This window comes from Perissodus microlepis, chromosome 19, assembly GCF_051167445.1.
Source record: "Perissodus microlepis isolate ML-2025 ecotype Zambia chromosome 19, ASM5116744v1, whole genome shotgun sequence".
Taxonomy (NCBI): domain Eukaryota; kingdom Metazoa; phylum Chordata; class Actinopteri; order Cichliformes; family Cichlidae; genus Perissodus; species Perissodus microlepis.
This window is the reverse complement of record NC_140479.1, coordinates 10,856,467-10,876,478: the sequence shown is the minus strand read 5'-3', so window position 1 is coordinate 10,876,478 and position 20,012 is coordinate 10,856,467. Positions and strand designations below refer to the sequence as shown.

Sequence of the window (20,012 nt, the reverse complement as noted above, 5' to 3'; positions counted from 1 at the left end):
GCAGATCCTGGCTGTGTCTCATCTATCACAGGGAGCCAAGCGTGGCTAAAGGCAAACCTTGGCGACTTCTCTGATTTTGCAACTGTGCAGGACTTGGAAGCCTTCAATCCTAATTTGTCCGCGGTGAGTGCCAACTGCAGATGTACATCTTCCTGTAAACGGAATTCTTTTACCCAGAACATTTCCATGACTGCTGTCTGATATTATGCTGGTTCTCTTTTGTAGGCTGAATTGTTGTCAGTCCTCAGTCCTTCTCAGGTGGCACAGCTGGTACTGAGTTTGGGAGCCTCCAATAACACAGATTTGATTGATCGTGTGTTTGAGCGACTGCAAGAGGGCAACGCTCTAAAAAATGTGGATGGATTCCTCACACAACTGAAAGCCAATGGACAGGTATGCTAGGCTTCTAAAAGGGTGATTGAGGAAAATCCTGGTGTTTTATTCCAGCAGGATAAGACAGAATAAGACATTTGCTAAAGCACTACACAAGTCTTCAAGGAGTCTGTCATAGAAAAGAATTGATTGCAGCCTTTGTGCCATGTTGTATGAGTACATTTGCAATATGCAGTCTCTGTATTGCTTAGCTTCTTTTCCACCTCAATTTCACAGATGCCAATTTTCCAGCCTGTTGTGAGAGATCGGATCATGAATGCGACCTTCATCGTCATCAGTCCACATTTCTCCACTTTCACAACAAACGACTATGAACTTTGGTTCCATGTGAAACTGATTCCTATCCTTGCCAGTTTTACTCCAGAAATGCTCATAAACACAACCACAAACATCCGCTGCATGAACTACCAAGTCATGTGAGTAGTTTTCTTGGAGCAATCAAGATTTTGTTGCAAATGAAAATGACAATAGTGACAAAGAACAGCATGAGAACGTTTTCTTTCAACTGTTGCAGTGTGAGTGGGTTGGCTTTAGTTATCCAGGAGATGCCACTGTACAGACGGCAAGAGATCACACATGGTCTGCTGGGCTACCTAAGAAATGCTGAAAACGCCATCAATGAGCCAGGTAGGGCAGACATAGGGTGCGTTATGTGCTTTCCAGTGTGAAATGTCTTGAAAAGCACTCAGACAAAAAACTTAAATTCTTTCATCTCTACTAGTCGCAAATCTTGCTAAATTGAGCACATCCTAACTTTTGTCTGCATGCCTTAGCTTGCAGGCAACAAAATGAGAGTGATGCCCAATGGGTTAAAGCAAATCTGGGTCCATTCGTCCAATATACAGCGTACTCTGACCTCAAAGACTTCAACATCTCTACGGTAAGCCCTACATTGCACTTCTAGTCCTCCCTTAAGAACAGGAAAACAAAATTGTAGACTTAAGAAGGCAAACACAAGAGTTTATTTTGCCATATCAAAAATACAAGAAAATCATAGAGCACACTTTCTTTGGTTGCAAACTCTAATCCTTTACCCATAGCATTGGTCATTACTGCTGTCTGATATTACGTTGATTCCCTGTTGTAGGCTGGATTGTTGTCAACGCTCAATCCCTCTGAGGTGGCACAGCTGCTACTGAGCTCTGGAGCCTCAAATAACACAGATTTTATTGATCTTGTGTTTAAACAACTTGAAGAGGGCAACGCTCTAAAAAATGTGGATGAATTCCTGACACAACTGACAGCCAATGGACAGGTAGGCTAGCCTCCTAAAAGGGTGAAGGAGGACAATGCGGATATTTGATTCCAGAAGTAAACACAGAATAAGACATTGGTCTCAACCGCTACATCCATTGTTGGCTATTGTATCTTAGAAAACAAATGGTTACAGCCTTTGTACCATGTTGTATGGGTGTACTTCCAACATGCAATCTCACCTTTGCTTATGTCTTTTTACACTTTAATATGACAGACCCCACATTTCCAGCCTGTTGTGAGAGATCGGGTCATGAATACGACCTTCATCATCATCAGTCCACATTTCTCCACTTTCACGACAAACGACTATGAACTTTGGTTCCATGTGAAACTGATTCCTATCCTTGCCAGTTTTACTCCAGAAATGCTCATAAACACAACCACAAACATCAGCTGCACAAACTACCAAGTCATGTGAGTAGTTTTCTTGGAGCAATCAAGATTTTGTTGCAAATGAAAATGACAATAGTGACAAAGAACAGCATGAGAACGTTTTCTTTTAACTGTTGCAGTGTGCGTGGGTTGGCTTTAGTTATCCAGGAGATGCCACTGTACAGACGGCAAGAGATCACACATGGTCTGCTGGGCTATCTAAGAAATGCTGAAAATGCCATCAATGACCCAGGTAGGGTAGACATAGGGTGCGTTATGTGCTTTCCAGTGTGAAATGTCTTGAAAAGCACTCAGACAAAAAACTTGCCTACAAATTCTTTCATGTCTAGCTGTCAAAAACCTTCCTAAATTTGGCACATCCTAACTTTTGTTTGCATGCCTTAGGTTGCAGGCAACAAAATGAGAGTGATGCCCAATGGGTTAAAGCAAATCTGGGTCCATTCGTCCAATATACATCATACTCTGACCTCAAAGACTTCAACATCTCTACGGTAAGCCCTACATTGCACTTCTAGTCCTCCCTTAAGAACAGGAAAACAAAATTGTAGACTTAAGAAGACAAACACAGGAGTTTATTTTGCCATATCAAAAATACAAGCAAATCATAGAGCACACTTTCTTTGGTTGCAAACTCTAATCCTTTACCCATAGCATTGGTCATTACTGCTGTCTGATATAATGTTGATTCCCTGTTGTAGGCTGGATTGTTGTCAACGCTCAATCCCTCTGAGGTGGCACAGCTGCTACTGAGCTCTGGAGCCTCAAATAACACAGATTTTATTGATCTTGTGTTTGAACAACTTGAAGAGGGCAACGCTCTAAAAAATGTGGATGAATTCCTGACACAGCTGACAGCCAATGGACAGGTAGGCTAGCCTCCTAAAAGGGTGAAGGAGGACAATGTGGATATTTGATTCCAGAAGTAAACACAGAATAAAACATCGGTCTCAACCGCTACATCCATTGTTGGCTATTGTATCTTAGAAAACAAATGGTTACAGCCTTTGTACCATGTTGTATGGGTGTACTTCCAACATGCAATCTCACCTTTGCTTATGTCTTTTTCCACTTTAATATGACAGACCCCACATTTCCAGCCTGTTGTGAGAGATCGGATCATGAATGCGACCTTCATCGTCATCAGTCCACATTTCTCCACTTTCACGACAAACGACTATGAACTTTGGTTCCATGTGAAACTGATTCCTATCCTTGCCAGTTTTACTCCAGAAATGCTCATAAACACAACCACAAACATCAGCTGCACAAACTACCAAGTCATGTGAGTAGCTTTCTTGGAGCAATCAAGATTTTGTTATAACAGAAAATGACAATAGTGACAAAGAACAGCATGAGAACGTTTTCTTTCAACTGTTGCAGCGTGAGTGGGTTGGCTTTAGTTATCCAGAAGATGCCACTGTACAGACGGCAAGAGATCACACATGGTCTGCTGGGCTACCTAAGAAATGCTGAAAATGCCATCAATGAGCCAGGTAGGGCAGACATAGGGTGCGGTATGTGCTTTCCAGTGTGAAATGTCTTGAAAAGCACTCAGACAAAAAACTTAAATTCTTTCATCTCTACCAGTCACAAACCTTGCTAAATTGAGCACATCCTAACTTTTGTCTGCATGCCTTAGCTTGCAGGCAACAAAATGAGAGTGATGCCCAATGGGTTAAAGCAAATCTGGGTCCATTTGTCCAATATACATCATACTCTGACCTCAAAGACTTCAACATCTCTACGGTAAGCTTTACTCTTATTACTCTTCCTGTCTTTCTTGAGAATAGCAAAGTAAATTTCTGGAAATTATACAAAAGACATGCATTTCATGAATTCTACTTTTTTGTATCCATAGCTGGCAGTTCTGGACGTTCTTTCACCATCGCAGAAGGCTGATCTAATCCTAGATCCAAACAGTGGTGCTTTAAACGATGCACATGTTGTAAGGGAGGTGTTGACAAGCTTGACAGAGCCCAGTGATTATGAGCAGCTCAACCAATTCTTCCAGGCCTTTGCAAACATCAACAAGCAGGTGAATTCTCATTGGTAACCTTACCTCAGCGCAAACATCAACAAATGTTAACAGTGTTCTTTCATAAACCTGCTCAAGTGTTTAACTCAAAATGATCCATTTCTGATATGCTTCATGCCTTGAGGCATCCCTGCTGTACAGAAGTACAAAGATTTAGTTTAGATAAGCTCCCCCTCATCTCCGCATTTCCACAAAGACTTCAGAACTTCCTCTCTGACCTTATTATGATCCCCTTCTCTTTTCAGAGAAATGTCACCCTCATCCAAAATCCAGATGTGCGAGACACCATTTTGAACCTGACCTTGACAGCCCTTGCTCCTCAGCTTAAAGACTTTCAGCCAGAAGACTATCAACAGTGGTTCCAGGTTTATTTGGTTCCTGTGATGCCGAGCATCCTTCCTAGCAGCTTGCGGGTGATCCCCAGTAACATCAGCTGTGAATCCTACCAGGCTGTGTAAGATATTTCTGATATCCACAGTTAGACATTTGAGTGTGCACAATGCCAAGCTGAGGCTCCTGACAAGTCACAATGAATTCTTTTCTTCCTTTAGATACGATGGTCTTGCGCAGAGTTTGGCAGCATTGCCACTGGACCTTTCACAGGGCGTGAGATCAAGCAAGCAGTACCTCCAGGACACATTCCCACGTATGTGGCAAATAGGCTTTCCTGACTAAACTTTTCTCAAAAGCCCAGTACCAGCACTGTAATGACTACTCCATTGATTTATTTCCTTTCTTTTTCTTCTCAAACAGGCTGCTCAGTTCCAGCTTCCTTTGTGGTAAGATTAGTTTTTTGGGGGGTGTCTTACATGGGTTATCCAATATTTGATCCAGGTTTGGCACACTAATTGGGCCAACTGTGACAAAGTCAAGGTATTTACACTTGAAGAAGATGTTTCCACTATACTAACAATCATATTTTCTTTGTCTTCAGTGCAAGGTTACCCCAGTTCACGGTAAGTCTGTCTAGAAGTACACATTTCAACTCTAAGGATATAAATGCATTCTGAAGGACTATTATCTGACACACAACCAGTCTCTTTTCACAGTGAATCTCATTTGTAATGGAGTTGATAGGTGGGTGAAATGCCGTTTTGTTCAATGTTGATTCTGTCTAGGTAAAATTCGTTAACACAGTGTAATTAAGGGGACATTGGATTTCAATTTATTGTGCTTGTTCCACAGTTCAAAACTTGAGCAAATCCTGTCAGCTGGCAATTCCTCGGCAGCCCTGTGCAATTTCACCATCACAGAACATGCCTGTTCCTCTGTAAGATTCCTTTTTAAACTCCAAAAACAGAACATGGATTTTGCCCCATCATGGTCCTGAGACAAATCTCCATGAGCTCTGACAAAATGGCTGTATTCTTTGTCAATTTTCTTTTTCAAGGCTCCCTATCTCACATCCAGCAACTTGGTCACACTGCTGAACTGCACACTGAAAAGCCAAAACATATACCCAGTAGAAGTCTGGAAGCTTTTCTTCCAAAAAGCCTCTGCTGTACTGGACCAGGCCCTTGAGACATTTGCTAACATGGTAAGTACAAAATCACATTTTCACAATATTGCCATTTCCCTGCGTGAAGTTTGGGTCCAGCTACAATTATTTTTCTGCCAATTCAAGGCCGGCAACAACACCTACCCGACCTCATCAAATGTGCTCGAGGCTCTTGGAGAAGTGAGAATTGACAACTTCAGCCAGGCACAACTACAGAGTGAGGAGTTCATTACCAGCTGGTTCAAGACAAAGATCCGTTCGTTTCTGGCCGTTCCATCTTTCAACTTCCTATTTTGCCTTAGCCCCAAAAACTTCAGCTGCCAGACATACCAGACTGTGTAAGTAAATATGAGACATATTGCTCTATTCTGCAAACTTGCAGTTGACTAGAAGTTTAGATGTTGAAAGCTTTCTCTCAAATGTAGCATTCAGGCATTTGGAAGCCAAAAGGCATCCATGGACAGAGACACACAGCAAGCAGTCTTCACTCACTTCATCAAACCGTTCTTGTCAAGAAATGACTCAACAGGTAAAAGGAGAAACTCAAGCTCACTTTGGTTTTTCCATGACAACATGTGGTATATTACCCTGTCAATGACTTTCTTCCTTTTTCTGCAGATCCTGGCTGTGTCTCATCTATCACAGGGAGCCAAGCGTGGCTAAAGGCAAACCTTGGCGACTTCTCTGATTTTGCAACTGTGCAGGACTTGGAAGCCTTCAATCCTAATTTGTCCGCGGTGAGTGCCAACTGCAGATGTACATCTTCCTGTAAACGGAATTCTTTTACCCAGAACATTTCCATGACTGCTGTCTGATATTATGCTGGTTCTCTTTTGTAGGCTGAATTGTTGTCAGTCCTCAGTCCTTCTCAGGTGGCACAGCTGGTACTGAGTTTGGGAGCCTCCAATAACACAGATTTGATTGATCGTGTGTTTGAGCGACTGCAAGAGGGCAACGCTCTAAAAAATGTGGATGGATTCCTCACACAACTGAAAGCCAATGGACAGGTATGCTAGGCTTCTAAAAGGGTGATTGAGGAAAATCCTGGTGTTTTATTCCAGCAGGATAAGACAGAATAAGACATTTGCTAAAGCGCTACACAAGTCTTCAAGGAGTCTGTCATAGAAAAGAATTGATTGCAGCCTTTGTGCCATGTTGTATGAGTACATTTGCAATATGCAGTCTCTGTATTGCTTAGCTTCTTTTCCACCTCAATTTCACAGATGCCAATTTTCCAGCCTGTTGTGAGAGATCGGATCATGAATGCGACCTTCATCGTCATCAGTCCACATTTCTCCACTTTCACGACAAACGACTATGAACTTTGGTTCCATGTGAAACTGATTCCTATCCTTGCCAGTTTTACTCCAGAAATGCTCATAAACACAACCACAAACATCCGCTGCATGAACTACCAAGTCATGTGAGTAGTTTTCTTGGAGCAATCAAGATTTTGTTGCAAATGAAAATGACAATAGTGACAAAGAACAGCATGAGAACGTTTTCTTTCAACTGTTGCAGTGTGAGTGGGTTGGCTTTAGTTATCCAGGAGATGCCACTGTACAGACGGCAAGAGATCACACATGGTCTGCTGGGCTACCTAAGAAATGCTGAAAACGCCATCAATGAGCCAGGTAGGGCAGACATAGGGTGCGTTATGTGCTTTCCAGTGTGAAATGTCTTGAAAAGCACTCAGACAAAAAACTTAAATTCTTTCATCTCTACTAGTCGCAAATCTTGCTAAATTGAGCACATCCTAACTTTTGTCTGCATGCCTTAGCTTGCAGGCAACAAAATGAGAGTGATGCCCAATGGGTTAAAGCAAATCTGGGTCCATTCGTCCAATATACAGCGTACTCTGACCTCAAAGACTTCAACATCTCTACGGTAAGCCCTACATTGCACTTCTAGTCCTCCCTTAAGAACAGGAAAACAAAATTGTAGACTTAAGAAGGCAAACACAAGAGTTTATTTTGCCATATCAAAAATACAAGAAAATCATAGAGCACACTTTCTTTGGTTGCAAACTCTAATCCTTTACCCATAGCATTGGTCATTACTGCTGTCTGATATTACGTTGATTCCCTGTTGTAGGCTGGATTGTTGTCAACGCTCAATCCCTCTGAGGTGGCACAGCTGCTACTGAGCTCTGGAGCCTCAAATAACACAGATTTTATTGATCTTGTGTTTAAACAACTTGAAGAGGGCAACGCTCTAAAAAATGTGGATGAATTCCTGACACAACTGACAGCCAATGGACAGGTAGGCTAGCCTCCTAAAAGGGTGAAGGAGGACAATGCGGATATTTGATTCCAGAAGTAAACACAGAATAAGACATTGGTCTCAACCGCTACATCCATTGTTGGCTATTGTATCTTAGAAAACAAATGGTTACAGCCTTTGTACCATGTTGTATGGGTGTACTTCCAACATGCAATCTCACCTTTGCTTATGTCTTTTTACACTTTAATATGACAGACCCCACATTTCCAGCCTGTTGTGAGAGATCGGGTCATGAATACGACCTTCATCATCATCAGTCCACATTTCTCCACTTTCACGACAAACGACTATGAACTTTGGTTCCATGTGAAACTGATTCCTATCCTTGCCAGTTTTACTCCAGAAATGCTCATAAACACAACCACAAACATCAGCTGCACAAACTACCAAGTCATGTGAGTAGCTTTCTTGGAGCAATCAAGATTTTGTTGCAAATGAAAATGACAATAGTGACAAAGAACAGCATGAGAACGTTTTCTTTTAACTGTTGCAGTGTGCGTGGGTTGGCTTTAGTTATCCAGGAGATGCCACTGTACAGACGGCAAGAGATCACACATGGTCTGCTGGGCTATCTAAGAAATGCTGAAAATGCCATCAATGACCCAGGTAGGGTAGACATAGGGTGCGTTATGTGCTTTCCAGTGTGAAATGTCTTGAAAAGCACTCAGACAAAAAACTTGCCTACAAATTCTTTCATGTCTAGCTGTCAAAAACCTTCCTAAATTTGGCACATCCTAACTTTTGTTTGCATGCCTTAGGTTGCAGGCAACAAAATGAGAGTGATGCCCAATGGGTTAAAGCAAATCTGGGTCCATTCGTCCAATATACATCATACTCTGACCTCAAAGACTTCAACATCTCTACGGTAAGCCCTACATTGCACTTCTAGTCCTCCCTTAAGAACAGGAAAACAAAATTGTAGACTTAAGAAGACAAACACAGGAGTTTATTTTGCCATATCAAAAATACAAGCAAATCATAGAGCACACTTTCTTTGGTTGCAAACTCTAATCCTTTACCCATAGCATTGGTCATTACTGCTGTCTGATATAATGTTGATTCCCTGTTGTAGGCTGGATTGTTGTCAACGCTCAATCCCTCTGAGGTGGCACAGCTGCTACTGAGCTCTGGAGCCTCAAATAACACAGATTTTATTGATCTTGTGTTTGAACAACTTGAAGAGGGCAACGCTCTAAAAAATGTGGATGAATTCCTGACACAGCTGACAGCCAATGGACAGGTAGGCTAGCCTCCTAAAAGGGTGAAGGAGGACAATGTGGATATTTGATTCCAGAAGTAAACACAGAATAAAACATCGGTCTCAACCGCTACATCCATTGTTGGCTATTGTATCTTAGAAAACAAATGGTTACAGCCTTTGTACCATGTTGTATGGGTGTACTTCCAACATGCAATCTCACCTTTGCTTATGTCTTTTTCCACTTTAATATGACAGACCCCACATTTCCAGCCTGTTGTGAGAGATCGGATCATGAATGCGACCTTCATCGTCATCAGTCCACATTTCTCCACTTTCACGACAAACGACTATGAACTTTGGTTCCATGTGAAACTGATTCCTATCCTTGCCAGTTTTACTCCAGAAATGCTCATAAACACAACCACAAACATCAGCTGCACAAACTACCAAGTCATGTGAGTAGCTTTCTTGGAGCAATCAAGATTTTGTTATAACAGAAAATGACAATAGTGACAAAGAACAGCATGAGAACGTTTTCTTTCAACTGTTGCAGCGTGAGTGGTTTGGCTTTAGTTATCCAGAAGATGCCACTGTACAGACGGCAAGAGATCACACATGGTCTGCTGGGCTACCTAAGAAATGCTGAAAATGCCATCAATGAGCCAGGTAGGGCAGACATAGGGTGCGGTATGTGCTTTCCAGTGTGAAATGTCTTGAAAAGCACTCAGACAAAAAACTTAAATTCTTTCATCTCTACCAGTCACAAACCTTGCTAAATTGAGCACATCCTAACTTTTGTCTGCATGCCTTAGCTTGCAGGCAACAAAATGAGAGTGATGCCCAATGGGTTAAAGCAAATCTGGGTCCATTTGTCCAATATACATCATACTCTGACCTCAAAGACTTCAACGTCTCTACGGTAAGCTTTACTCTTATTACTCTTCCTGTCTTTCTTGAGAATAGCAAAGTAAATTTCTGGAAATTATACAAAAGACATGCATTTCATGAATTCTACTTTTTTGTATCCATAGCTGGCAGTTCTGGACGTTCTTTCACCATCGCAGAAGGCTGATCTAATCCTAGATCCAAACAGTGGTGCTTTAAACGATGCACATGTTGTAAGGGAGGTGTTGACAAGCTTGACAGAGCCCAGTGATTATGAGCAGCTCAACCAATTCTTCCAGGCCTTTGCAAACATCAACAAGCAGGTGAATTCTCATTGGTAACCTTACCTCAGCGCAAACATCAACAAATGTTAACAGTGTTCTTTCATAAACCTGCTCAAGTGTTTAACTCAAAATGATCCATTTCTGATATGCTTCATGCCTTGAGGCATCCCTGCTGTACAGAAGTACAAAGATTTAGTTTAGATAAGCTCCCCCTCATCTCCGCATTTCCACAAAGACTTCAGAACTTCCTCTCTGACCTTATTATGATCCCCTTCTCTTTTCAGAGAAATGTCACCCTCATCCAAAATCCAGATGTGCGAGACACCATTTTGAACCTGACCTTGACAGCCCTTGCTCCTCAGCTTAAAGACTTTCAGCCAGAAGACTATCAACAGTGGTTCCAGGTTTATTTGGTTCCTGTGATGCCGAGCATCCTTCCTAGCAGCTTGCGGGTGATCCCCAGTAACATCAGCTGTGAATCCTACCAGGCTGTGTAAGATATTTCTGATATCCACAGTTAGACATTTGGGTGTGCACAATGCCAAGCTGAGGCTCCTGACAAGTCACAATGAATTCTTTTCTTCCTTTAGATACGATGGTCTTGCGCAGAGTTTGGCAGCATTGCCACTGGACCTTTCACAGGGCGTGAGATCAAGCAAGCAGTACCTCCAGGACACATTCCCACGTATGTGGCAAATAGGCTTTCCTGACTAAACTTTTCTCAAAAGCCCAGTACCAGCACTGTAATGACTACTCCATTGATTTATTTCCTTTCTTTTTCTTCTCAAACAGGCTGCTCAGTTCCAGCTTCCTTTGTGGTAAGATTAGTTTTTTGGGGGGTGTCTTACATGGGTTATCCAATATTTGATCCAGGTTTGGCACACTAATTGGGCCAACTGTGACAAAGTCAAGGTATTTACACTTGAAGAAGATGTTTCCACTATACTAACAATCATATTTTCTTTGTCTTCAGTGCAAGGTTACCCCAGTTCACGGTAAGTCTGTCTAGAAGTACACATTTCAACTCTAAGGATATAAATGCATTCTGAAGGACTATTATCTGACACACAACCAGTCTCTTTTCACAGTGAATCTCATTTGTAATGGAGTTGATAGGTGGGTGAAATGCCGTTTTGTTCAATGTTGATTCTGTCTAGGTAAAATTCGTTAACACAGTGTAATTAAGGGGACATTGGATTTCAATTTATTGTGCTTGTTCCACAGTTCAAAACTTGAGCAAATCCTGTCAGCTGGCAATTCCTCGGCAGCCCTGTGCAATTTCACCATCACAGAACATGCCTGTTCCTCTGTAAGATTCCTTTTTAAACTCCAAAAACAGAACATGGATTTTGCCCCATCATGGTCCTGAGACAAATCTCCATGAGCTCTGACAAAATGGCTGTATTCTTTGTCAATTTTCTTTTTCAAGGCTCCCTATCTCACATCCAGCAACTTGGTCACACTGCTGAACTGCACACTGAAAAGCCAAAACATATACCCAGTAGAAGTCTGGAAGCTTTTCTTCCAAAAAGCCTCTGCTGTACTGGACCAGGCCCTTGAGACATTTGCTAACATGGTAAGTACAAAATCACATTTTCACAATATTGCCATTTCCCTGCGTGAAGTTTGGGTCCAGCTACAATTATTTTTCTGCCAATTCAAGGCCGGCAACAACACCTACCCGACCTCATCAAATGTGCTCGAGGCTCTTGGAGAAGTGAGAATTGACAACTTCAGCCAGGCACAACTACAGAGTGAGGAGTTCATTACCAGCTGGTTCAAGACAAAGATCCGTTCGTTTCTGGCCGTTCCATCTTTCAACTTCCTATTTTGCCTTAGCCCCAAAAACTTCAGCTGCCAGACATACCAGACTGTGTAAGTAAATATGAGACATATTGCTCTATTCTGCAAACTTGCAGTTGACTAGAAGTTTAGATGTTGAAAGCTTTCTCTCAAATGTAGCATTCAGGCATTTGGAAGCCAAAAGGCATCCATGGACAGAGACACACAGCAAGCAGTCTTCACTCACTTCATCAAACCGTTCTTGTCAAGAAATGACTCAACAGGTAAAAGGAGAAACTCAAGCTCACTTTGGTTTTTCCATGACAACATGTGGTATATTACCCTGTCAATAACTTTCTTCCTTTTTCTGCAGATCCTGGCTGTGTCTCATCTATCACAGGGAGCCAAGCGTGGCTAAAGGCAAACCTTGGCGACTTCTCTGATTTTGCAACTGTGCAGGACTTGGAAGCCTTCAATCCTAATTTGTCCGCGGTGAGTGCCAACTGCAGATGTACATCTTCCTGTAAACGGAATTCTTTTACCCAGAACATTTCCATGACTGCTGTCTGATATTATGCTGGTTCTCTTTTGTAGGCTGAATTGTTGTCAGTCCTCAGTCCTTCTCAGGTGGCACAGCTGGTACTGAGTTTGGGAGCCTCCAATAACACAGATTTGATTGATCGTGTGTTTGAGCGACTGCAAGAGGGCAACGCTCTAAAAAATGTGGATGGATTCCTCACACAACTGAAAGCCAATGGACAGGTATGCTAGGCTTCTAAAAGGGTGATTGAGGAAAATCCTGGTGTTTTATTCCAGCAGGATAAGACAGAATAAGACATTTGCTAAAGCGCTACACAAGTCTTCAAGGAGTCTGTCATAGAAAAGAATTGATTGCAGCCTTTGTGCCATGTTGTATGAGTACATTTGCAATATGCAGTCTCTGTATTGCTTAGCTTCTTTTCCACCTCAATTTCACAGATGCCAATTTTCCAGCCTGTTGTGAGAGATCGGATCATGAATGCGACCTTCATCGTCATCAGTCCACATTTCTCCACTTTCACAACAAACGACTATGAACTTTGGTTCCATGTGAAACTGATTCCTATCCTTGCCAGTTTTACTCCAGAAATGCTCATAAACACAACCACAAACATCCGCTGCATGAACTACCAAGTCATGTGAGTAGTTTTCTTGGAGCAATCAAGATTTTGTTGCAAATGAAAATGACAATAGTGACAAAGAACAGCATGAGAACGTTTTCTTTCAACTGTTGCAGTGTGAGTGGGTTGGCTTTAGTTATCCAGGAGATGCCACTGTACAGACGGCAAGAGATCACACATGGTCTGCTGGGCTACCTAAGAAATGCTGAAAATGCCATCAATGAGCCAGGTAGGGCAGACATAGGGTGCGTTATGTGCTTTCCAGTGTGAAATGTCTTGAAAAGCACTCAGACAGAAAACTTAAATTCTTTCATCTCTACTAGTCGCAAATCTTGCTAAATTGAGCACATCCTAACTTTTGTCTGCATGCCTTAGCTTGCAGGCAACAAAATGAGAGTGATGCCCAATGGGTTAAAGCAAATCTGGGTCCATTCGTCCAATATACAGCGTACTCTGACCTCAAAGACTTCAACATCTCTACGGTAAGCCCTACATTGCACTTCTAGTCCTCCCTTAAGAACAGGAAAACAAAATTGTAGACTTAAGAAGGCAAACACAAGAGTTTATTTTGCCATATCAAAAATACAAGAAAATCATAGAGCACACTTTCTTTGGTTGCAAACTCTAATCCTTTACCCATAGCATTGGTCATTACTGCTGTCTGATATTACGTTGATTCCCTGTTCTAGGCTGGATTGTTGTCAACGCTCAATCCCTCTGAGGTGGCACAGCTGCTACTGAGCTCTGGAGCCTCAAATAACACAGATTTTATTGACCTTGTGTTTAAAAAACTTGATGAGGGCAACGCTCTAAAAAATGTGGATGAATTCCTGACACAACTGACAGCCAATGGACAGGTAGGCTAACCTCCTAAAAGGGTGAAGGAGGACAATGTGGATATTTGATTCCAGAAGTAAACACAGAATAAAACATCAGTCTCAACCGCTACATCCATTGTTGGCTATTGTATCTTAGAAAACAAATGGTTACAGCCTTTGTACCATGTTGTATGGGTGTACTTCCAACATGCAATCTCACCTTTGCTTATGTCTTTTTACACTTTAATATGACAGACCCCACATTTCCAGCCTGTTGTGAGAGATCGGATCATGAATGCGACCTTCATCGTCATCAGTCCACATTTCTCCACTTTCACAACAAACGACTATGAACTTTGGTTCCATGTGAAACTGATTCCTATCCTTGCCAGTTTTACTCCAGAAATGCTCATAAACACAACCACAAACATCAGCTGCACAAACTACCAAGTCATGTGAGTAGTTTTCTTGGAGAAATCAAGATTTTGTTATAACAGAAAATGACAATAGTGACAAAGAACAGCATGAGAACGTTTTCTTTCAACTGTTGCAGCGTGAGTGGGTTGGCTTTAGTTATCCAGAAGATGCCACTGTACAGACGGCAAGAGATCACACATGGTCTGCTGGGCTACCTAAGAAATGCTGAAAATGCCATCAATGACCCAGGTAGGGCAGACATAGGGTGCGTTATGTGCTTTCCAGTGTGAAATGTCTTGAAAAGCACTCAGACAAAAAACTTGCCCACAAATTCTTTCATGTCTCGCTGTCAAAAACCTTCCTAAATTTGAGCACATCCTAACTTTTGTTTGCATGCCTTAGCTTGCAGGCAACAAAATGAGAGTGATGCCCAATGGGTTAAAGCAAATCTGGGTCCATTCGTCCAATATACATCATACTCTGACCTCAAAGACTTCAACATCTCTACGGTAAGCCCTACATTGCACTTCTAGTCCTCCCTTAAGAACAGGAAAACAAAATTGTAGACTTAAGAAGACAAACACAGGAGTTTATTTTGCCATATCAAAAATACAAGCAAATCATAGAGCACACTTTCTTTGGTTGCAAACTCTAATCCTTTACCCATAGCATTGGTCATTACTGCTGTCTGATATAATGTTGATTCCCTGTTGTAGGCTGGATTGTTGTCAACGCTCAATCCCTCTGAGGTGGCACAGCTGCTACTGAGCTCTGGAGCCTCAAATAACACAGATTTTATTGATCTTGTGTTTGAACAACTTGAAGAGGGCAACGCTCTAAAAAATGTGGATGAATTCCTGACACAGCTGACAGCCAATGGACAGGTAGGCTAGCCTCCTAAAAGGGTGAAGGAGGACAATGTGGATATTTGATTCCAGAAGTAAACACAGAATAAAACATCGGTCTCAACCGCTACATCCATTGTTGGCTATTGTATCTTAGAAAACAAATGGTTACAGCCTTTGTACCATGTTGTATGGGTGTACTTCCAACATGCAATCTCACCTTTGCTTATGTCTTTTTCCACTTTAATATGACAGACCCCACATTTCCAGCCTGTTGTGAGAGATCGGATCATGAATGCGACCTTCATCGTCATCAGTCCACATTTCTCCACTTTCACGACAAACGACTATGAACTTTGGTTCCATGTGAAACTGATTCCTATCCTTGCCAGTTTTACTCCAGAAATGCTCATAAACACAACCACAAACATCAGCTGCACAAACTACCAAGTCATGTGAGTAGCTTTCTTGGAGCAATCAAGATTTTGTTATAACAGAAAATGACAATAGTGACAAAGAACAGCATGAGAACGTTTTCTTTCAACTGTTGCAGCGTGAGTGGGTTGGCTTTAGTTATCCAGAAGATGCCACTGTACAGACGGCAAGAGATCACACATGGTCTGCTGGGCTACCTAAGAAATGCTGAAAATGCCATCAATGAGCCAGGTAGGGCAGACATAGGGTGCGGTATGTGCTTTCCAGTGTGAAATGTCTTGAAAAGCACTCAGACAAAAAACTTAAATTCTTTCATCTCTACCAGTCACAAACCTTGCTAAATTGAGCACATCCTAACTTTTGTCTGCATGCCTTAGCTTGCAGGCAACAAAATGAGAGTGATGCCCAATGGGTTAAAGCAAATCTGGGTCCATTTGTCCAATATACATCATACTCTGACCTCAAAGACTTCAACATCTCTACGGTAAGCTTTACTCTTATTACTCTTCCTGTCTTTCTTGAGAATAGCAAAGTAAATTTCTGGAAATTATACAAAAGACATGCATTTCATGAATTCTACTTTTTTGTATCCATAGCTGGCAGTTCTGGACGTTCTTTCACCATCGCAGAAGGCTGATCTAATCCTAGATCCAAACAGTGGTGCTTTAAACGATGCACATGTTGTAAGGGAGGTGTTGACAAGCTTGACAGAGCCCAGTGATTATGAGCAGCTCAACCAATTCTTCCAGGCCTTTGCAAACATCAACAAGCAGGTGAATTCTCATTGGTAACCTTACCTCAGCGCAAACATCAACAAATGTTAACAGTGTTCTTTCATAAACCTGCTCAAGTGTTTAACTCAAAATGATCCATTTCTGATATGCTTCATGCCTTGAGGCATCCCTGCTGTACAGAAGTACAAAGATTTAGTTTAGATAAGCTCCCCCTCATCTCCGCATTTCCACAAAGACTTCAGAACTTCCTCTCTGACCTTATTATGATCCCCTTCTCTTTTCAGAGAAATGTCACCCTCATCCAAAATCCAGATGTGCGAGACACCATTTTGAACCTGACCTTGACAGCCCTTGCTCCTCAGCTTAAAGACTTTCAGCCAGAAGACTATCAACAGTGGTTCCAGGTTTATTTGGTTCCTGTGATGCCGAGCATCCTTCCTAGCAGCTTGCGGGTGATCCCCAGTAACATCAGCTGTGAATCCTACCAGGCTGTGTAAGATATTTCTGATATCCACAGTTAGACATTTGGGTGTGCACAATGCCAAGCTGAGGCTCCTGACAAGTCACAATGAATTCTTTTCTTCCTTTAGATACGATGGTCTTGCGCAGAGTTTGGCAGCATTGCCACTGGACCTTTCACAGGGCGTGAGATCAAGCAAGCAGTACCTCCAGGACACATTCCCACGTATGTGGCAAATAGGCTTTCCTGACTAAACTTTTCTCAAAAGCCCAGTACCAGCACTGTAATGACTACTCCATTGATTTATTTCCTTTCTTTTTCTTCTCAAACAGGCTGCTCAGTTCCAGCTTCCTTTGTGGTAAGATTAGTTTTTTGGGGGGTGTCTTACATGGGTTATCCAATATTTGATCCAGGTTTGGCACACTAATTGGGCCAACTGTGACAAAGTCAAGGTATTTACACTTGAAGAAGATGTTTCCACTATACTAACAATCATATTTTCTTTGTCTTCAGTGCAAGGTTACCCCAGTTCACGGTAAGTCTGTCTAGAAGTACACATTTCAACTCTAAGGATATAAATGCATTCTGAAGGACTATTATCTGACACACAACCATTCTCTTTTCACAGTGAATCTCATTTGTAATGGAGTTGATAGGTGGGTGAAATGCCGTTTTGTTCAATGTTGATTCTGTCTAGGTAAAATTCGTTAACACAGTGTAATTAAGGGGACATTGGATTTCAATTTATTGTGCTTGTTCCACAGTTCAAAACTTGAGCAAATCCTGTCAGCTGGCAATTCCTCGGCAGCCCTGTGCAATTTCACCATCACAGAACATGCCTGTTCCTCTGTAAGATTCCTTTTTAAACTCCAAAAACAGAACATGGATTTTGCCCCATCATGGTCCTGAGACAAATCTCCATGAGCTCTGACAAAATGGCTGTATTCTTTGTCAATTTTCTTTTTCAAGGCTCCCTATCTCACATCCAGCAACTTGGTCACACTGCTGAACTGCACACTGAAAAGCCAAAACATATACCCAGTAGAAGTCTGGAAGCTTTTCTTCCAAAAAGCCTCTGCTGTACTGGACCAGGCCCTTGAGACATTTGCTAACATGGTAAGTACAAAATCACATTTTCACAATATTGCCATTTCCCTGCGTGAAGTTTGGGTCCAGCTACAATTATTTTTCTGCCAATTCAAGGCCGGCAACAACACCTACCCGACCTCATCAAATGTGCTCGAGGCTCTTGGAGAAGTGAGAATTGACAACTTCAGCCAGGCACAACTACAGAGTGAGGAGTTCATTACCAGCTGGTTCAAGACAAAGATCCGTTCGTTTCTGGCCGTTCCATCTTTCAACTTCCTATTTTGCCTTAGCCCCAAAAACTTCAGCTGCCAGACATACCAGACTGTGTAAGTAAATATGAGACATATTGCTCTATTCTGCAAACTTGCAGTTGACTAGAAGTTTAGATGTTGAAAGCTTTCTCTCAAATGTAGCATTCAGGCATTTGGAAGCCAAAAGGCATCCATGGACAGAGACACACAGCAAGCAGTCTTCACTCACTTCATCAAACCGTTCTTGTCAAGAAATGACTCAACAGGTAAAAGGAGAAACTCAAGCTCACTTTGGTTTTTCCATGACAACATGTGGTATATTACCCTGTCAATAACTTTCTTCCTTTTTCTGCAGATCCTGGCTGTGTCTCATCTATCACAGGGAGCCAAGCGTGGCTAAAGGCAAACCTTGGCGACTTCTCTGATTTTGCAACTGTGCAGGACTTGGAAGCCTTCAATCCTAATTTGTCCGCGGTGAGTGCCAACTGCAGATGTACATCTTCCTGTAAACGGAATTCTTTTACCCAGAACATTTCCATGACTGCTGTCTGATATTATGCTGGTTCTCTTTTGTAGGCTGAATTGTTGTCAGTCCTCAGTCCTTCTCAGGTGGCACAGCTGGTACTGAGTTTGGGAGCCTCCAATAACACAGATTTGATTGATCGTGTGTTTGAGCGACTGCAAGAGGGCAACGCTCTAAAAAATGTGGATGGATTCCTCACACAACTGAAAGCCAATGGACAGGTATGCTAGGCTTCTAAAAGGGTGATTGAGGAAAATCCTGGTGTTTTATTCCAGCAGGATAAGACAGAATAAGACATTTGCTAAAGCGCTACACAAGTCTTCAAGGAGTCTGTCATAGAAAAGAATTGATTGCAGCCTTTGTGCCATGTTGTATGAGTACATTTGCAATATGCAGTCTCTGTATTGCTTAGCTTCTTTTCCACCTCAATTTCACAGATGCCAATTTTCCAGCCTGTTGTGAGAGATCGGATCATGAATGCGACCTTCATCGTCATCAGTCCACATTTCTCCACTTTCACAACAAACGACTATGAACTTTGGTTCCATGTGAAACTGATTCCTATCCTTGCCAGTTTTACTCCAGAAATGCTCATAAACACAACCACAAACATCCGCTGCATGAACTACCAAGTCATGTGAGTAGTTTTCTTGGAGCAATCAAGATTTTGTTGCAAATGAAAATGACAATAGTGACAAAGAACAGCATGAGAACGTTTTCTTTCAACTGTTGCAGTGTGAGTGGGTTGGCTTTAGTTATCCAGGAGATGCCACTGTACAGACGGCAAGAGATCACACATGGTCTGCTGGGCTACCTAAGAAATGCTGAAAACGCCATCAATGAGCCAGGTAGGGCAGACATAGGGTGCGTTATGTGCTTTCCAGTGTGAAATGTCTTGAAAAGCACTCAGACAAAAAACTTAAATTCTTTCATCTCTACTAGTCGCAAATCTTGCTAAATTGAGCACATCCTAACTTTTGTCTGCATGCCTTAGCTTGCAGGCAACAAAATGAGAGTGATGCCCAATGGGTTAAAGCAAATCTGGGTCCATTCGTCCAATATACAGCGTACTCTGACCTCAAAGACTTCAACATCTCTACGGTAAGCCCTACATTGCACTTCTAGTCCTCCCTTAAGAACAGGAAAACAAAATTGTAGACTTAAGAAGGCAAACACAAGAGTTTATTTTGCCATATCAAAAATACAAGAAAATCATAGAGCACACTTTCTTTGGTTGCAAACTCTAATCCTTTACCCATAGCATTGGTC

General features: G+C 42.0%; 4 protein-coding genes across 4 annotated transcripts in view; all 4 read left to right on the top strand.

Moving 5' to 3' along the window:
- Window positions 1–7,578, top strand: part of LOC146365535 (uncharacterized) — a 33,510-nt gene extending 25,932 nt beyond the window's left edge. Inside the window, exons 97-124 of the mRNA XM_084914692.1 lie at window positions 5–123; window positions 226–393; window positions 610–809; window positions 908–1,020; window positions 1,167–1,273; window positions 1,481–1,648; window positions 1,865–2,064; window positions 2,163–2,275; window positions 2,428–2,534; window positions 2,742–2,909; window positions 3,126–3,325; window positions 3,424–3,536; window positions 3,683–3,789; window positions 3,902–4,078; window positions 4,324–4,532; window positions 4,630–4,724; window positions 4,832–4,857; window positions 5,013–5,034; window positions 5,128–5,155; window positions 5,264–5,348; window positions 5,469–5,615; window positions 5,703–5,914; window positions 6,002–6,105; window positions 6,195–6,313; window positions 6,416–6,583; window positions 6,800–6,999; window positions 7,098–7,210; window positions 7,357–7,578. Coding sequence (XP_084770818.1) covers window positions 5–123; window positions 226–393; window positions 610–809; window positions 908–1,020; window positions 1,167–1,273; window positions 1,481–1,648; window positions 1,865–2,064; window positions 2,163–2,275; window positions 2,428–2,534; window positions 2,742–2,909; window positions 3,126–3,325; window positions 3,424–3,536; window positions 3,683–3,789; window positions 3,902–4,078; window positions 4,324–4,532; window positions 4,630–4,724; window positions 4,832–4,857; window positions 5,013–5,034; window positions 5,128–5,155; window positions 5,264–5,348; window positions 5,469–5,615; window positions 5,703–5,914; window positions 6,002–6,105; window positions 6,195–6,313; window positions 6,416–6,583; window positions 6,800–6,999; window positions 7,098–7,210; window positions 7,357–7,487 — 3,719 coding nt within the window. The 3' untranslated portion in view covers window positions 7,488–7,578. The remainder of the gene's footprint in view (window positions 1–4; window positions 124–225; window positions 394–609; window positions 810–907; window positions 1,021–1,166; window positions 1,274–1,480; window positions 1,649–1,864; window positions 2,065–2,162; window positions 2,276–2,427; window positions 2,535–2,741; window positions 2,910–3,125; window positions 3,326–3,423; window positions 3,537–3,682; window positions 3,790–3,901; window positions 4,079–4,323; window positions 4,533–4,629; window positions 4,725–4,831; window positions 4,858–5,012; window positions 5,035–5,127; window positions 5,156–5,263; window positions 5,349–5,468; window positions 5,616–5,702; window positions 5,915–6,001; window positions 6,106–6,194; window positions 6,314–6,415; window positions 6,584–6,799; window positions 7,000–7,097; window positions 7,211–7,356) is intronic.
- A 92-nt stretch (window positions 7,579–7,670) lies between these two features.
- LOC146365534 (uncharacterized) lies at window positions 7,671–9,870 on the top strand (the record flags this gene model as incomplete). Its single annotated transcript, XM_084915557.1, has 5 exons — window positions 7,671–7,838; window positions 8,055–8,254; window positions 8,353–8,465; window positions 8,618–9,099; window positions 9,316–9,870. Coding segments are annotated over 4 exons (612 nt in total), but the record flags the coding sequence as incomplete, so codon positions are not given.
- LOC146365533 (uncharacterized) lies at window positions 9,352–14,037 on the top strand. The gene is made up of 19 exons (XM_084915556.1): window positions 9,352–9,515; window positions 9,614–9,726; window positions 9,843–9,979; window positions 10,092–10,268; window positions 10,514–10,722; window positions 10,820–10,914; window positions 11,022–11,047; window positions 11,203–11,224; window positions 11,318–11,345; window positions 11,454–11,538; window positions 11,659–11,805; window positions 11,893–12,104; window positions 12,192–12,295; window positions 12,385–12,503; window positions 12,606–12,773; window positions 12,990–13,189; window positions 13,288–13,400; window positions 13,547–13,653; window positions 13,861–14,037. Exons 1-19 carry the CDS (start codon window positions 9,352–9,354, stop codon window positions 14,035–14,037), a joined length of 2,403 nt encoding a protein of 800 aa, XP_084771682.1.
- A 243-nt stretch (window positions 14,038–14,280) lies between these two features.
- Window positions 14,281–19,883, top strand: LOC146365532 (uncharacterized). The gene is made up of 22 exons (XM_084915555.1): window positions 14,281–14,444; window positions 14,543–14,655; window positions 14,809–14,915; window positions 15,123–15,290; window positions 15,507–15,706; window positions 15,805–15,917; window positions 16,034–16,170; window positions 16,283–16,459; window positions 16,705–16,913; window positions 17,011–17,105; window positions 17,213–17,238; window positions 17,394–17,415; window positions 17,509–17,536; window positions 17,645–17,729; window positions 17,850–17,996; window positions 18,084–18,295; window positions 18,383–18,486; window positions 18,576–18,694; window positions 18,797–18,964; window positions 19,181–19,380; window positions 19,479–19,591; window positions 19,738–19,883. The coding sequence occupies exons 1-22, from the start codon at window positions 14,281–14,283 to the stop codon at window positions 19,866–19,868; spliced, it is 2,838 nt and encodes a 945-aa protein (XP_084771681.1). The 3' UTR covers window positions 19,869–19,883.
- Window positions 19,884–20,012: the final 129 nt, after the last annotated feature.

Bases quoted from the DNA above. Each gene is read 5' to 3' on its own strand.
- LOC146365533 (XM_084915556.1), top strand. From the start codon at position 9,352: ATGAATGCGACCTTCATCGTCATCAGTCCACATTTCTCCACTTTCACG. The intron at 9,980-10,091 runs GTAAGCTTTACT...TTGTATCCATAG, and splicing joins AAGACTTCAACGTCTCTACG to CTGGCAGTTCTGGACGTTCT. The intron at 10,723-10,819 runs GTAAGATATTTC...TTCTTCCTTTAG, and splicing joins TGTGAATCCTACCAGGCTGT to ATACGATGGTCTTGCGCAGA.
- LOC146365532 (XM_084915555.1), top strand. From the start codon at position 14,281: ATGAATGCGACCTTCATCGTCATCAGTCCACATTTCTCCACTTTCACA. The intron at 16,171-16,282 runs GTAAGCTTTACT...TTGTATCCATAG, and splicing joins AAGACTTCAACATCTCTACG to CTGGCAGTTCTGGACGTTCT. The intron at 17,997-18,083 runs GTAAGTACAAAA...TGCCAATTCAAG, and splicing joins TTGAGACATTTGCTAACATG to GCCGGCAACAACACCTACCC.